The sequence below is a fragment of the Arachis ipaensis genome, chromosome B2 (assembly GCF_059453495.1).
Source record: "Arachis ipaensis isolate K30076 ecotype BB chromosome B2, ASM5945349v1, whole genome shotgun sequence".
NCBI lineage: Eukaryota > Viridiplantae > Streptophyta > Magnoliopsida > Fabales > Fabaceae > Arachis > Arachis ipaensis.
In genome coordinates, this window is record NC_142437.1 from 80,176,183 (window position 1) to 80,189,986 (window position 13,804).

The window sequence follows — 13,804 nt, forward strand, 5'->3', positions numbered from 1 at the left end:
CTGGGGCTTGTCATGTTGAGTATAGCCTTGCATTTCTCGGGGTTTGCTTCGATCCCTCTTGAAGTCAACATGAATCCAAGGAATTTCCCTCCTTGGACTCCAAAGGCGCACTTTTCTGGGTTTAATCTCATATTGTATGCTCGGATCTGTTCAAATATTTCCTTGAGGTCGTCGCAGTGTGACCGATCTTCAGTGGACTTGGCGACCATATCGTCCACATAGATTTCAATATTCCGACCTATTTGGTGTCGGAATACTTTGTCCATCAGACGCTGGTAGGTTGCACCTGCATTCTTAAGGCCAAATGGCATAACTCTATAACAGAAATTACCATGTTCAGTTATAAATGCTGTTTTGCTTTGGTCTTCTGGATGCATTAGAATCTGGTTGTACCCAGAGTATGCATCCATGAAGCTCAAGCTGTTAAAACCTGAGGCGTTGTCTACAAGTTTATCGATGCATGGCAGGGGATAAGCATCCTTGGGACATGCCTTGTTTAAATCTGTAAAGTCGACGCACATGCGCCATTTACCTGAGTTTTTTCTTACCATTACCACGTTTGAGAGCCATGTGGTGAAACGGATCTCTTTGATGAAGTTGGCTTTGAGGAGCTTTTCTGTTTCTTCTAAGGCCGCTTTTGACTTCTCTGTGCCGAGGTTTCGCTTTTTCTGGGCTATGGGTCGGCATGTCTTGTTAGTGGCTAGCTTGTGGCAGATGATATCTGGGCTAATGCCAGGCATATCTGTCGGGGTCCAGGCGAACAAGTCAGCATAGTCTTGTAGTAACTTTATCAATTCCGATCTCTGTTGTCCTATTAGTGCTTGGCCGATGTAAGTCACCTGTCCCGGGACTTGAGTTAGCTGGATCTTGTGTAGCTCATCTGCTGGTTGAGGTCTTTCCTGGGTATCTCCTCGAGGATCAAGCTCGGCCAGGGATAAGATTTCTGTGCCATTTATTGCATGGACCTCCCTTTGTTTGTGGCTTATGTCCGATTTTTTTAAGCTAGCATTGTAGCATTGCCGAGCTTGTTGTCGATCAGAATGTATTGTCACTATCTTGCTGTCTTGCGCCTGAAACTTAACACACAGATGATAAGTAGATATGACTGCCCTGAACATATTCAGGGCAGGTCGTCCGAGGATAATATTGTAGGGGCTGGGGCAATCAACTATTAGGTATTGTACGTCTAAGGTTTTTGATAATGGGTTGTTTCCCATCGTCGTCCTTAGCCATATGTAACCTTTGATTGGTACTCTCTCGCCAGAGAACCCTACTAATTCTCCGGACGAGGGCTGTATTAGTTTTTCAGATAGATTCATTTTTAAGAAAGTAGAATAAAAGAGAACATCTGCACTACTACCTGGGTCCAAAAGGACTTTCCTTACCAGAAGGTCGCCGGCTTGGATCGATATTACCACCGGGTCGTCCGAATTTGGAACAGCCGAGCATATGTCGGTTTGGTTAAATGTGATTTCTAAGTCAGGTATGTCCTTGTTGTTTGGTAGCGTTGTTTCTTCGATTGCTAACATGGCACGGTAGCTTCGTTTCCTTGCTGAGATCGTCTCACCCCCTCCTGCGAATCCTCCAGATATGCAGTTTATGATGCCTTTGGGGGGGTTATTGCTCGGCCACTTGTTGGTGTCTTTATTGGCTGAGGTTTGTTGTCGCTCTTCCTTGTTATTTTCTCTGTGTTTTCTACCCTCAATGTATTTGTCGAGGAGGCCCTGCCGCGCCAATCTCTCGAGGAGGTCTTTGGCTATCACACATTCGTTGGTCGTGTGGCCATATTTCTGGTGGAAGGCACAATGTTTGCTTTTATCAACGAATCTCTGATCCTGGTAGCTTCCCGCCCTGGTAGGTGGTTTTATGATTTTAGCATTGAGTATTTCTTTTATTATCCTTTCTCTCTTTGTGTTGAATTTGGTATAGTTATCGAACTTCGGAGTGAGCTTGAATGATCTGCCGAGGTCTTTAGCATTTGCTGGCCTGGAAGATCTGTCATCCTCTTTTCTCGGCCTCCTTTCTGTTTTGTCGGCTTCCCGAAGCTCTTTGATTTCCATTTGCCCCGCTGCTCTTTCGCGGAACTCGTCTAGTGTTTTTGGCTTAGTCACTGCGATGATTTCTCTGAACTTTCCGGGCCTGAGACCAGCCTTGAGGGCATGTAGGTGGATGGCTGGGTTCAGGTCAGGTAGTTCCATGGTGGCGTCTGTGAACCTGGTCATGTAGTCCTTCAAGCTTTCTTGTGGGCCCTGGCGAATGGTGCTGAGATAGTCCGATCCATGCACATAAATCCGAGCTGCCGCGAAATAGTCGATGAATGACCTAGCTAATTCCTCGAAAGAGGAGATTGATCCTGCAGACAATTTCGAGAACCATAACAGGGCAGCCCCATCGAGGTAAGTAGGGAAAGCTCTGCAAAGCACAGGGTCATTGTTAGGTCCGTTAAAAAACATCATGGATTGAAATTTCTTTAGGTGAGCCCGGGGGTCACCAATCCCCTTGTACGGCTCAAGAAAGGAAGGGAGAGTGAAATGTTTTGGCATTTGGTAGTTTGTGATCTCCTCGGAAAACGGGTTGTCCAAGGTCAGCTTTTCCTTGGGGGGGTTGGCACAGATTAGATCGGCTCGACCTTGGGTTGGACCTTTGGAGTTGTTTTCCTCTTGCTTGCTGTTCTGCGTGGATAGCTCAGCTAATCTCTTGACTTCTGCTTGTAGTTCGGCCAGCTGGACCATGAGTTCGGCCTGACTGGGTTGAGGGACTCCATTGTCAGCCATGTCCTCAAATTAATGGGTCCTGCGTAAGAGAAGAAAAGAGAGTGGGAATAAAGTGGGGTTAGATTGGCCCCACGGTGGGCGCCAAATGTTCCGTCTGTGATGACCGAGGTTGATGATCTCCGGCCGAGCACTTGGATGCGTGGCTGGATTATATGTTGTCCTCGAGTAACAATGTGAGTTTAACCTCGGCCTTCTGAAACACGGCGGCGGGAGCACCTGCACAAAGCACTCCGACGCTCAAGTAAGTGGGAGAATAATTAATGAATAAAGAGTAAATAACTAGAAGTGAATGTGGAACCTGCCCTTTCTGAATCAGGGGGGTAAGATTTATAGGCTCCTCGAGTTTGCTGGTGAGCTCCTTGTTAGTTCCGATATTCCTGGTCAAGTGCCGTTATGGATATCTTGTGAAGAGACGTGATTGAGTGGTGTATTCAGTTTCGGAGATAATTTATAAAGTTTGTTTGTTCTGTTCTACTTGGTTCCGATTTTTAAGGTCAGTCTGCAACTGAACCTCCATGCCGATTATGGCGTGGTACGCATCACATGATAAGGCAATTTATTCGAAAAATATGAAACCATAGTTGTAAAAACTAAATTGAATTGATCGGTTAGATTGAAAAATTAATAAATCAGACTCTAATCCGGTTCAATCCAAAACCAAGACCGTTTCAAGAGAAAAATCGGTGAGAATCAATCAAACCGAACTGCATAAAAAACCAGTGCTCTCTGCTGTAGTCGAGCATTGTAAAAACACCTCGCCAACTTTCTCTCTCCATACGCGCGGCCCGTCGTTCCTTCTTCTAACAGTATACATATTCTTTATTTCTTTACATCAGCCGGTGTAGAGGTTTAAAAAAAAAAAAGCATAACGTCAAGAAAGTACCTGGGAGTAGGGCAAAGAAATAACAATTATTGTATTACAAAATCCAAAAAGAAAAAATCGATCCCCCACTAGCTACTTGCTCTCATCTCTACCAGCAAACATGGCTTTACATCGCCATCTTTCAGTCACTATCTGTACTGAGCTCACCAATAACTGCTCGCCACGTGTACACACTTGCCCCGTCTTCATCTGAACCTGACCTGTCACCACCGGTGTCCTCCTCTTCGTCGTAGAGCCACTATGCAAAGATCATGAAGGCTCCGGCGAGGACTGCTTAGACGTCACCCTAACGTCACCGCTTATCCGATGATGCATCAACTTCCATTATTAAATCAATCGCATTACGTACATAGTTTATCCTTAAAAATCATCATATTTTTATCCAAAAAAACTTACGTATATGACTACATGGGAATGGTGTCACAAAATTAGCGAGCCAAATTGAGAGTGGAGGATTTAGTCCCCTCTTGCATTGTTTAAGATGGCATCATTTTGTAGGTTGTTTTAGAAGACTATTGGTAATTGGTAAATCAATTACCATTCAGAAAAAAGAAATGTTCATCTTTTAAATTATTATAACGCAGCAATAATATTTCATATGTATAAATAATTTTATTACTACAATTCACATATCACTCATCAATATCTTTCTTTCATCAAAATATTTTTCTATTATTACTAAATTTTCGATAGATGCCTTTTTTTTTTTTTTTATCAGGTTTTAATATAAGAGAGTGATTTTGTCAAATTACCTTTCATTTCATTATTTTATCTTTTATGAAATTTTTTTATTAGAAGTGCTTTTTTTTGGTGACTAGAAAAAAAAAGTTATAACGTAACATACAATAAAGTAGTGATATTATTAACTACTTTTTTTTTTATTAGAAGTGATTTGATAATAACATACAATAATTGTAATATTCTAAACAGCAATGCTAGGGACCAGCAACTTTTGTGATTAGTAGCCATCAAATAGTCATTAATGATGATCTAATGGTGTGAGATTGGTGTGAGATTTCATCTAATGACTCACCTTTCTCTGCTGGTTACATGCTGGCCAAAATTCAATAAAATTGCTGGCTCCCTAGACTTTTCCTATTCTAAATTTTAGCACGTCATGATCGTATCAAAAGTAAGGTGTTACTAACTCGTTTTCCTTACTAACTATTTAATATTAAGCCTTTAGTTCGATTTCACGTTTTAATTTTTAAGAGAAAAGCCGAAAAATTTTGTTTCTATTAATTAAAACCACATTTCAAAGATCTTCAAATAATAATAATAATCACATAATTATTAATAATAATAAATATTATACAAAAGGATTCAAATGAAACTCATTCCTACTATCTCAAATCATTTCAAATGCAGATTTATTTTTAATATCAAATTAACCCCAAATCAAGAAAAGAAAATCATTTTACATAGTATTCAATCAAATCGACTTTTCAACTCAACAATCAGAATTTTCAGCCACAACCAACCAATTCAGCATAATCTCATAAATAAGAATTTTAAACAATTCCATCAAAATCAGAAAACCAACATCAGTCACAGTCACAATTCAACCAGTCGCAATTCAATTTCATCAATTAACAACTCACAACAACAAAACTAGTCACGAGATATTTATAAATTATTTGCACTTATTCACTAAATTTTAATGGCATTTATAAATTAAAACGATTAATTTTAAAATAAAATTCCCTACTTCCGTACGAAATCAAAATACTCAAGGCTACGGAAAAACTTTCTGACCGAGCTGCCAAAGAAAAAAATATCAAAAATCGTTTGTGCCTCCTAGAACTCCAGTTGGCCGAACTCAAGGGGTAAGAGAGTTACATCACCGTCAATTTTCACCGATCAAAAGTAGCGCCAACGTGTAGAGGAGAAAGATATGAATACTTTTATCGGATTAGATTTTTTTATTGGAATTACAGATCTTAAGAAATCAAAGTTGAAAGTTCATCAGGGTTCACGGTTTTCTTTCTCTCCCTCGGCTCTTTGATTTCTTTTTTCTTCAAAGCATGAACAATGCGTGTATGAGGATGATTAATGGAATAAAAGAAAACATGTGTCAATTATGTATGTATATGATTATATATAAACAAGCCACGTTTGGCTTTTGCTTGTTTTTGTTTCTTTAGGCTTCGGCCACTATAATAATAATAATAATAATAATAATAATAATAATAATAATTGTTCTTGTATATATACTTGAAGGGAGAGCTCGGTCTCTGGGAGTCGACGCCGAGTTGTTATCTTTGGTGACGACCTTTGAGATTTTGTGTAAGTCTGAGCTTTTCTTCAAGGGGATGTCTAATTGCGCTAGGCGTGAGAAAGAAACAAGGGGAGAGTGTACCTGCAAAGGTACTCCGAAACTTAAGTCAGTATTGAGAATTCAATGTGTCCATAAGATAAAATACCATACCTTCATAGATGAATTAAGGTCGATTACTTTTCTGTTGGTCTTCAGAATTAAAGAGCAATGATTAGGCTGTTATGAATCATTCTATTATATTGGGCGTTTTAGGATATGAGATGCTGGGTCTGATTGTAACGTAAATTGCCGATTAATGGCTGTAACGTCGATTAATAATGTAACGTCGAATTATGATGCGTTCTGCTGAGTTATGACTCTTAATGCCGAGTTATGACTTGATATTTGTAATGGCCAGATCATAGCCCCCATGCTTAGCCTGGGAATATGTTTAATGAAGCAGGTCAAGCTTTAAATGATGTATAAGTCGGCTGCTGAATAGTTCGGCGTGTGGTTCTACCCTGTAGCCCCCAGTTCAAGGTGCTTTATTAAACAGTTATTAATGCTAAGTAGTGATATGATTATGAGAGAGAAATAATTAAATGCACGTTGCAGAGCGTGCATATTTCCAATGTGGTTCACTATTTTTGAGGTAACTAATTTGAGTTGTGGGCAATGGAATCGAAATAGGTGGTAAAGTGTGTTTAATTAAAACACTCTTAAAATCCTCTATGTTCCTCCTCCTTCATTTTATGTTTTCTTCTTCTTCATTCTGTTTTTTTGCTTCTTTTCCTTCATTATTTGGTTACTGATGGGTTTCGAAAAGGAGAAAAAAGAGAAGATTGATTGGTCCTATGATTGGGTTAATGAGGACATGAGAAATCGTGTGTCTTTGTTTTTGGATGAGGATGCTGTGAAGGAGATTGATAGTAGTAAGATTATTAGGGTAGGTGCTGAGGTCCGGTTGGAGCTGTTTCCTTGTTCTCCAGGTGACAGGGTTTTCCACAGAGGCGAAGGTTTTGAGTTTTTCTATATGTACAACAGTGTTTTGGAGGAGTTGATGATGAAGTTGCCATTTACGAATTTTGAGTGTCAGGTGTTGAAATAGCTTAATTGTGCACCTTCCCAACTTCACCCTAATGGTTGGGCATTCCTTCGTAGTTTTGAAATTCTGATGGAGTTTCTGGAGGAGGAACTGACAGTGGAGTTATTCTTTTCTTTATTTCAAGCGAAAGAGGTTTGGAAGGGTTGTTAGGTGAACTTGAATAGTTCACCCCGTTTTGGTGTTTTCAAACTGTACAAATCCTCTTTTAAAAATTTCAAAGAAATGTATGTAAAGGTTAGAAGTGTTTAGGGAGAGTTCCCTTTTTATATGGATGAGCATTTTGGGGAGAAATTTCCTGTGTAGTGGTGTTCGGAGCCTCAGAGTATTCTGGGGCGGGAGGTTATAAGTGCGAGGAATGAATGTGTTATTGAATATTTGACTGAGGTTGTTGATCGTAAGGAATTGATTTCTGTATATGAACTGCTGCAGTGGGAGGATAATAAGGCGGCTGTTATAGAATATTTAGGTAAGGTTTTCAATTTGGTTGTTGTATCGGGTTATGCAATCAATGTTTGGTTTTGTTTACTTTGCAGGAGGTAAATATCCTGGCGTGTCTGCCGCGAATTTGAGGGCTCGGGTGAGGAGTAAAGGTCTGGATAAAGAAGGATCTTCGTCCAAAGCGGATAAGATTGATGATGGCGAGTTGATCAGCCAAAGCCGAGTAGGAGAGATGTGATTTTAAAAAGAAAGAAAGCTGACGTGGTGGACCTATCCGAGGATTCGGGTGATGGGTTAGAAGTTCCAATGGAGGAAGTTTAGGATTTTTCTGATAATCAGAAAAGGTTGCATGATTTTGTCGAGCAAGGTGGGGGTTCCTCTTTCTGGGGAAAGGATTATCCATTCATGATAACTGCTGATGAAGTTTGTCAGACTCCGTCCGATGTTATCTTGGCGGAGGAGGTTGGGGATGTGGCCATTGATCGGTATATGCAGGTGAGTATAAATTTGTTGGTTTGTTTGACTTATTTGTAGTTGATTATGCTAATGATGTTTTTTCTAAGGTTGTGGGTCTACGTCTTGCTAGTTTGGGGCGTAGCCGAGAAAAGAGACATTTGAAAGCTCAAGTTAAAAAGTTGGATCCAAAGTTACAAGAGGAGTTAGATTTGAAAAAGGCTAGGGTTGCCGAGGTTGAGGCGGAGCTTGCTGAGGTAAAGAAGGATTTGTTGTTAACAAAGAAAAATTATTCGAAGGAAGTGGAGGACCTTAAGAAGAAAGAGGCCGATCTCTCCAGTATGAGTACTCGTGTTATTGAGTTAACGAGGCAGCTGCAAGAAACTAAAAAGAGTAAGCAAGGGGAGATTTTGGATTCTTTTATTGAAGGTTTTGAGAGAGCTTCTATTCAAGCCAAATTTCTTGCACCTGGAGTTGACTTTTCTCAGATGGATCCAGGAAAGATTGTGCAGGATGGGGTCATGGTGGAGGACGATGGTGCTGCTAAGCAGGGGGGTGAAAATGTTGAATAGGTTTAGATCTGATTTTGTTATATGTATTTTGTTTGGTAAACCAATTTGCTCCTGAGGTGAGCTTATTTTGTAATGTTATGTTGCTATTGATTTTTGGAGAAAAACAACCTTTTATGCTGTTGATGACATGCTATTTGTGCATGTTATTACTATAATATGATATTGTTGTTTGTATGATATGTGGCTGTTTATCTGTTTGTGACTCTGTCTTGAAGCCAAACATGTTAATGGTGTTAATGGTATAATGCCATTAATTTGATGGAGAAGTATCATGGAGAGGCCGAGTAGGCCAAGTTTATTTGAGATACCGATTAGTAGGCATAGTGTATGTTTGATAATATTTTGTGTAACTGGATTGTTTAATAATCGGCAGTAATTTTTGATAAAATTTGAATAGTCAGTTTCCGAGTATTGGTCGGTAATCGGTTGGAGTGATGTATTCTGAATAGTCGGTTTTGCGATAAGGTCGGATATTTGTTTGAATGATGGATTCTGAATGATCGGTTTCAGATTCGGCTACTCGATTTGATTGATAGTTTCGGACTGATCGGCTTCCGAGTAAGATCGGTATTTGAAAGTTTCCGAATGATCGGATTCGGATTCGGCTTTTTGATTGAATGATAGTTGCTGAGTGGTCAGATTTCGAATAAGATCGGTTAGCTAATTGAATGATTGTATCCGAGTGATCGGTTTTCGATTAAGGTCGGCTATTGCATTGATTGATTGTATCCGAGTAATCGGATTCCGATTAAGATCGGTTAGTTGATTGAATGATAGAATCTGAATGATCGGATTCAGAATATAGATCGGTAGTTCGTTTGATTGATAGTATCCAAATGGTCGGAGTTAGATTATAGTTCGGCTGTTTTGACTGATTGTTACCGAATAGTCGGTTCGGAGTATAGATCGGTGGTATAAATATCAAATAAATGAGAAGTATGAAATGCAAAGAGTATTGACTAGATAATAAATTTATTTATTGTAAAACCTTTGATTTCAAAGGGCCAGTTATGCTAGCCTCGTTAAAACCTCTCCAAGCAAAACCCTTTTTGGAAAAAATCTTGGTCGACTAACCGTAGACTAACCGGAAGGGTGTTTCCTTTGTGGTTGAGTGAATTGTGGTGTTGTATCCCCATATGATCTCTGGGATAAGCTCGGCCCAGAGGCCTTTTGCATCATCCAGTTTCTTTTTTAGTGCGTGTAGTATTACTTTATTTGCAGCTTCTGCTAAGCCGTTTGTTTGTGGATGCTCCACTGACGAGAAATGTTGATTGATTTTTAGTTCCTACAAAAAGGATGTGAATTTTTGATCGGCAAACTGGCGACCATTATCTGTGATAATGTGCCGAGGGATGCCAAATTGACAAATAATATATTTCCAGACAAAAGAAAGTATATGTTGTGATGTGATCTTGGCTAGGGGCTGTGCCTCTATCCATTTGGAAAAATAGTCAATTGCTACAACCAGGAATTTTACTTATCCTGCTGCTGTGGGGAAAGGGCCGAGGATATCTATGCCCCATTGGTTCAAGGGCCAACTTACCTCGGAACAGTGTCGGAGTTCGGCCGGGAGATGTTTGATCAGACTGTGTTTCTGGCGGTTGTTACAGCTTTTAACTTTTGCTTGGCAATCCTGTCGTATTGTCGGCCAGTATAATCCAGCTCTGAGGATTTTTGAAGAGAGACTTCGGGCTCCGAGGTGTGTACCACAGATCCCTTCATGTGCCTCGGCAAGTGTAAGCTCGGCTTCTGTTTTGCAAAGACATTTTAGTAACGGACGAGAGAATCCTCGTCTATATAGGTAGTTTTTATAAATTGTAAAAAGGAAGCTTGTCGGTGAAAGTGTCGGACATTTTCGACATCGTCTGGCAAGATTCTTGTCCTAAGATAGTCTATGTACGGAGATCTCCAATCTGCTCCCTGTGTTACACTTAAGATTTCTGTGAGTTCAATGCTTGCCTTAAGCAATGTTGACTGATAAAGGGATGACCCGTTTGGTTGAGTACTGGCGAGTTTAGACAGAATGTCATCTAGGCCATTACTCTCCCTGGGTATGTGCTGTATTTCGTATTTAGAAAATTTTGAAAGTAAATTTTGTACAATGTTAAGGTATTTAGAAAGAAAAGGGTCCTTTACTTGGTATAAGTTGTTTACTTGCTGGATGATGAGTAAAAGTCGAAGTATACCTTAAGTTCGGTGATGTTTAGGTCAGCAGCGAGTCTAAGGCCGGCAATTAGGGCTTCATACTCACTTTGATTGTTGCTTGCTTTAAATGAAAAATTGAGGGAATGTTCGATGATTTTGCCGTGGCTAGCATCAAGTATGATACCTGTTCCACATCCTTGTGGGTTGGAGGACCCATCGACGTATAAAGACCATTCGATGTAGTCTTCAGTTGTGTCTAGTACTGAGAACTCGGCGATGAAGTCGGCCAAGAATTGGGACTTGATAGATGTATGGCCTTCGTACTTGATATCAAATTCTGATAGCTCCACCAACCATTTTACTAGTCGGCCAGCCAGCTTAGGTTTCTGAAGGACTTGTCGCAAAGGATGATCTGTCCGAACATGGATTTCATGGCTCTGAAAATATGGTCGGAGTCTTTTGGCCGAGAAGACCAGGGCTAGGGCCAGCTTCTCAATGCTCGGATATCGAATCTCGGCATTCTGTAATGTTTTGCTGGTAAAATAGATCGGGAACTGCTTCTTTTCCCTTTCTGAAACAAGAGCAGAGCTTATAGCCCAGTTAGTGATAGATAAATACAAGAATAATGGTTCTCCCTGAATAGGGGTTTGTAAGATTGGTGGTTTTGAAAGATTTTCTTTAATAACTTGGAATGTTTGTTCGCAGTCATCAGTCCAACGGAAAGCTTTTTTTCTTTTTTAAAGATTGGAAAAAACATAAAGATTTAGAAGCTAGGCAGGGTAAAAATCTAGAGAGTGCAGCAAGTCTCCCTATAAATCGCTGGACTTCTTTGATGGTTTGTGGGCTTGTCATGTCTAAAATAGCTCGCCATTTTTATGGATTCCCTTCGATACCTCGGCTTGTGAGCATGAAGCCGAGGAATTTGCCGCTCTGGACGCCGAATGCGCACTTCTCAGGATTTAACCGCATGTTGTATTTTCTTAGTTGACCGAAGATTTTTGCGAGGTCATGAAGGTGATTGTTGCCAATCTTTTTCTTGGCTTCTATATCGTCAATGAAGACCTCAATGTTCCTGCCAATCTGTTTGGCTAAGACTTTGTCCATTAGACGTTGATATGTTGCACTTGCATTCTTAAGGCCAAATGGCATGACTTTATAACAATAGTTTTCATATTCAGTAATAAAGGCTGTCTTATTTTGATCAGATGGATGCATTTAGATCTGGTTATAGCCAGAATATGCATCCATAAAGCTGAATTTTTCATAACCAGAGGCATTATCAACTAAGCAATCAATAGAGGGCAAAGGATAGGAATCTTTGGGGCATGCTTTGTTGAGATCGGTGAAATCAACACACATGTGCCATTTACCGTTATGTTTTTTTACCATGACGACATTCGCCAGCCATGTTGTGAATCTGATTTCTTGGATGAAGCCCGCATTGATGAGCTTCTTGGTTTCTTCTAGGGAAGCTTGTTTTCGGTCATGGCCGAGGTTTCTTTTTTCCTGTGCTACTGGTCGGACAGATGGATCTAATGCCAACTTGTGGGATATGATGGATGGATCGATGCCTGGCATATCAGCTGGGGTCCAAGCAAACAGGTCGGCATTTTGCTGTAAGAATGCTCGGAATGACGATTTCTCTTTTGAGGATAATGTTGAGCCGACGTATGTGAATTTGTCCGTGCTTTCTGTGAAATAGATTTTATGCAGTTCTTCTATTGGGGTTAGTCTTTCAAGGGTTCCCGCTCTGGGATCAAGATCAGCCAGAGCTGGTAGGTCGTCCAGGCTACCGATGTTGTGAACATGGACTTTTGTGTTTGAGTTAGGTCTTTTGAGACTGTTGTTGTAGCATTCTCTGGCTTCTCGGGCATCACTGTGAATGGTTGTAATTGTGTTATCCTGCAAAGGGAACTTAACACAGAGATGAATTGTAGATACTATAACGCCGAACCTATTTAAGAAAGGTCGGCCAAGTATTAAATTGTAAGAACTAAAACATTCAACCACTAAGTATTGAATATCTGAAGTTTTTGACAAGGAAAACTCACCAAGTGTGGTTTGTAACCACACAGAGCCCATAACCGGGACTCTCTCACCTGAGAAACCTACCAGGTCACCAGTGGAAGGTTGGAGGATGTTATTGCTCAGTTTTATTTTCTGGAATGTGGAGTAAAAGAGAATGTCGGCACTGCTCCCTGGGTCCAGCAACACCTTTTTTACTAGGAGATCTCTGAGTTGTAGGGAGATAATGACCGGGTCATCTAGATTTGCTACACTGTTGTTATGATCGGCTGTCTGGAATGTTATCTGCGGAGAGTATGGTAGTGTCTGCTGTTGAGTTTGATCGGCATTGATGGAAAGCATAGCTCGGTAAGATCACTTCATGCCGAGCTTGTGGCTCCTCCACCTGCAAAACCTCCGGAAATACAGTTAATTATACGTACTGGTTGTTCGGGATGGTTGTTGTTCGGTCGGTTTTTATCTCGGCCATGCTGTGTGGCCGAGCTTTGGTCGCCAGAAGGGGGTGTTTGCCGTTGTATGTGGCTGCCGATGTATTTGTCCAGGTGACCTTGCCGAGCTAATCGCTCCAGAAGGTCTTTGGCGATGACACAGTCATCGGTAGTGTGTCCATGCTTTTGGTGGAAAGAGCAGTATTTTGATCGGTCCGCGCCTTTTGAATATGGGTAACTACCAGCTTTTCTTGGTGGTTTGATTAATTTTGAATTCAAGATCTCCTTGATGATGTCGTCGCGCTTGGTGTTGAATTTTGTGTAGGACTCATATCGTGGAGTTGGTTTGAAATTCTTCTTATTGTCTCGCGTTTTGTCGTCGTCTCTGTAGTGAAGCTTTTCTGTTTTCTGAGCTTGCCAAAGTTCCTCGATGTCGATCTGACCTTTATCCTTTTCACAGAACTCGGCCGTAGTCTTAGGTTTGGCTACAACAATAGTTTCCTAGAATTTTCCTAGTCGGAGTCCGCTTTTTATTGTGTGCAATTCTACCTCGGGGTGGAGGTTGGGTATACTCATGGCTATCTTTGTAAAGCGCGTCATGTAGTCCATAAGGCATTCGTGCTGGTCTTGCTTGACTGTATTCAGGTTATCAGAGTCGTGTAGGTAAATGGCTGATCCAGGAAAGTGCTCCTCAAAGGGCTTTGATAGGTCTCGAAAGTGAGAA

The 13,804-nt window shown here is 40.7% G+C and overlaps 2 protein-coding genes across 2 annotated transcripts; both read right to left on the reverse strand.

Moving 5' to 3' along the window:
* Positions 1–225: 225 nt before the first annotated feature.
* On the reverse strand, positions 226–2,774 carry LOC148574551 (uncharacterized). The gene is made up of 2 exons (XM_088505913.1): positions 394–2,774; positions 226–286 (listed from the first exon to the last, which is right to left on the reverse strand). Exons 1-2 carry the CDS (start codon positions 2,772–2,774, stop codon positions 226–228), a joined length of 2,442 nt encoding a protein of 813 aa, XP_088362039.1.
* A 9,068-nt stretch (positions 2,775–11,842) lies between these two features.
* On the reverse strand, positions 11,843–12,994 carry LOC148574552 (uncharacterized). The gene is made up of 2 exons (XM_088505914.1): positions 12,740–12,994; positions 11,843–12,529 (listed from the first exon to the last, which is right to left on the reverse strand). Exons 1-2 carry the CDS (start codon positions 12,992–12,994, stop codon positions 11,843–11,845), a joined length of 942 nt encoding a protein of 313 aa, XP_088362040.1.
* Between the last annotated feature and the right edge of the window lie 810 nt (positions 12,995–13,804).

Coding starts and splice junctions, on each gene's coding strand:
- LOC148574552 (XM_088505914.1), bottom strand. CDS start 12,994: ATGCTTTCCATCAATGCCGATCAAACTCAACAGCAGACACTACCATAC. Junction 12,530..12,739: donor AACCTTCCACTGGTGACCTG/GTAGGTTTCTCA, acceptor TTCCCTTTGCAG/GATAACACAATTACAACCAT.
- LOC148574551 (XM_088505913.1), bottom strand. CDS start 2,774: ATGGCTGACAATGGAGTCCCTCAACCCAGTCAGGCCGAACTCATGGTC. Junction 287..393: donor TTCATGGATGCATACTCTGG/GTACAACCAGAT, acceptor TTAAGAATGCAG/GTGCAACCTACCAGCGTCTG.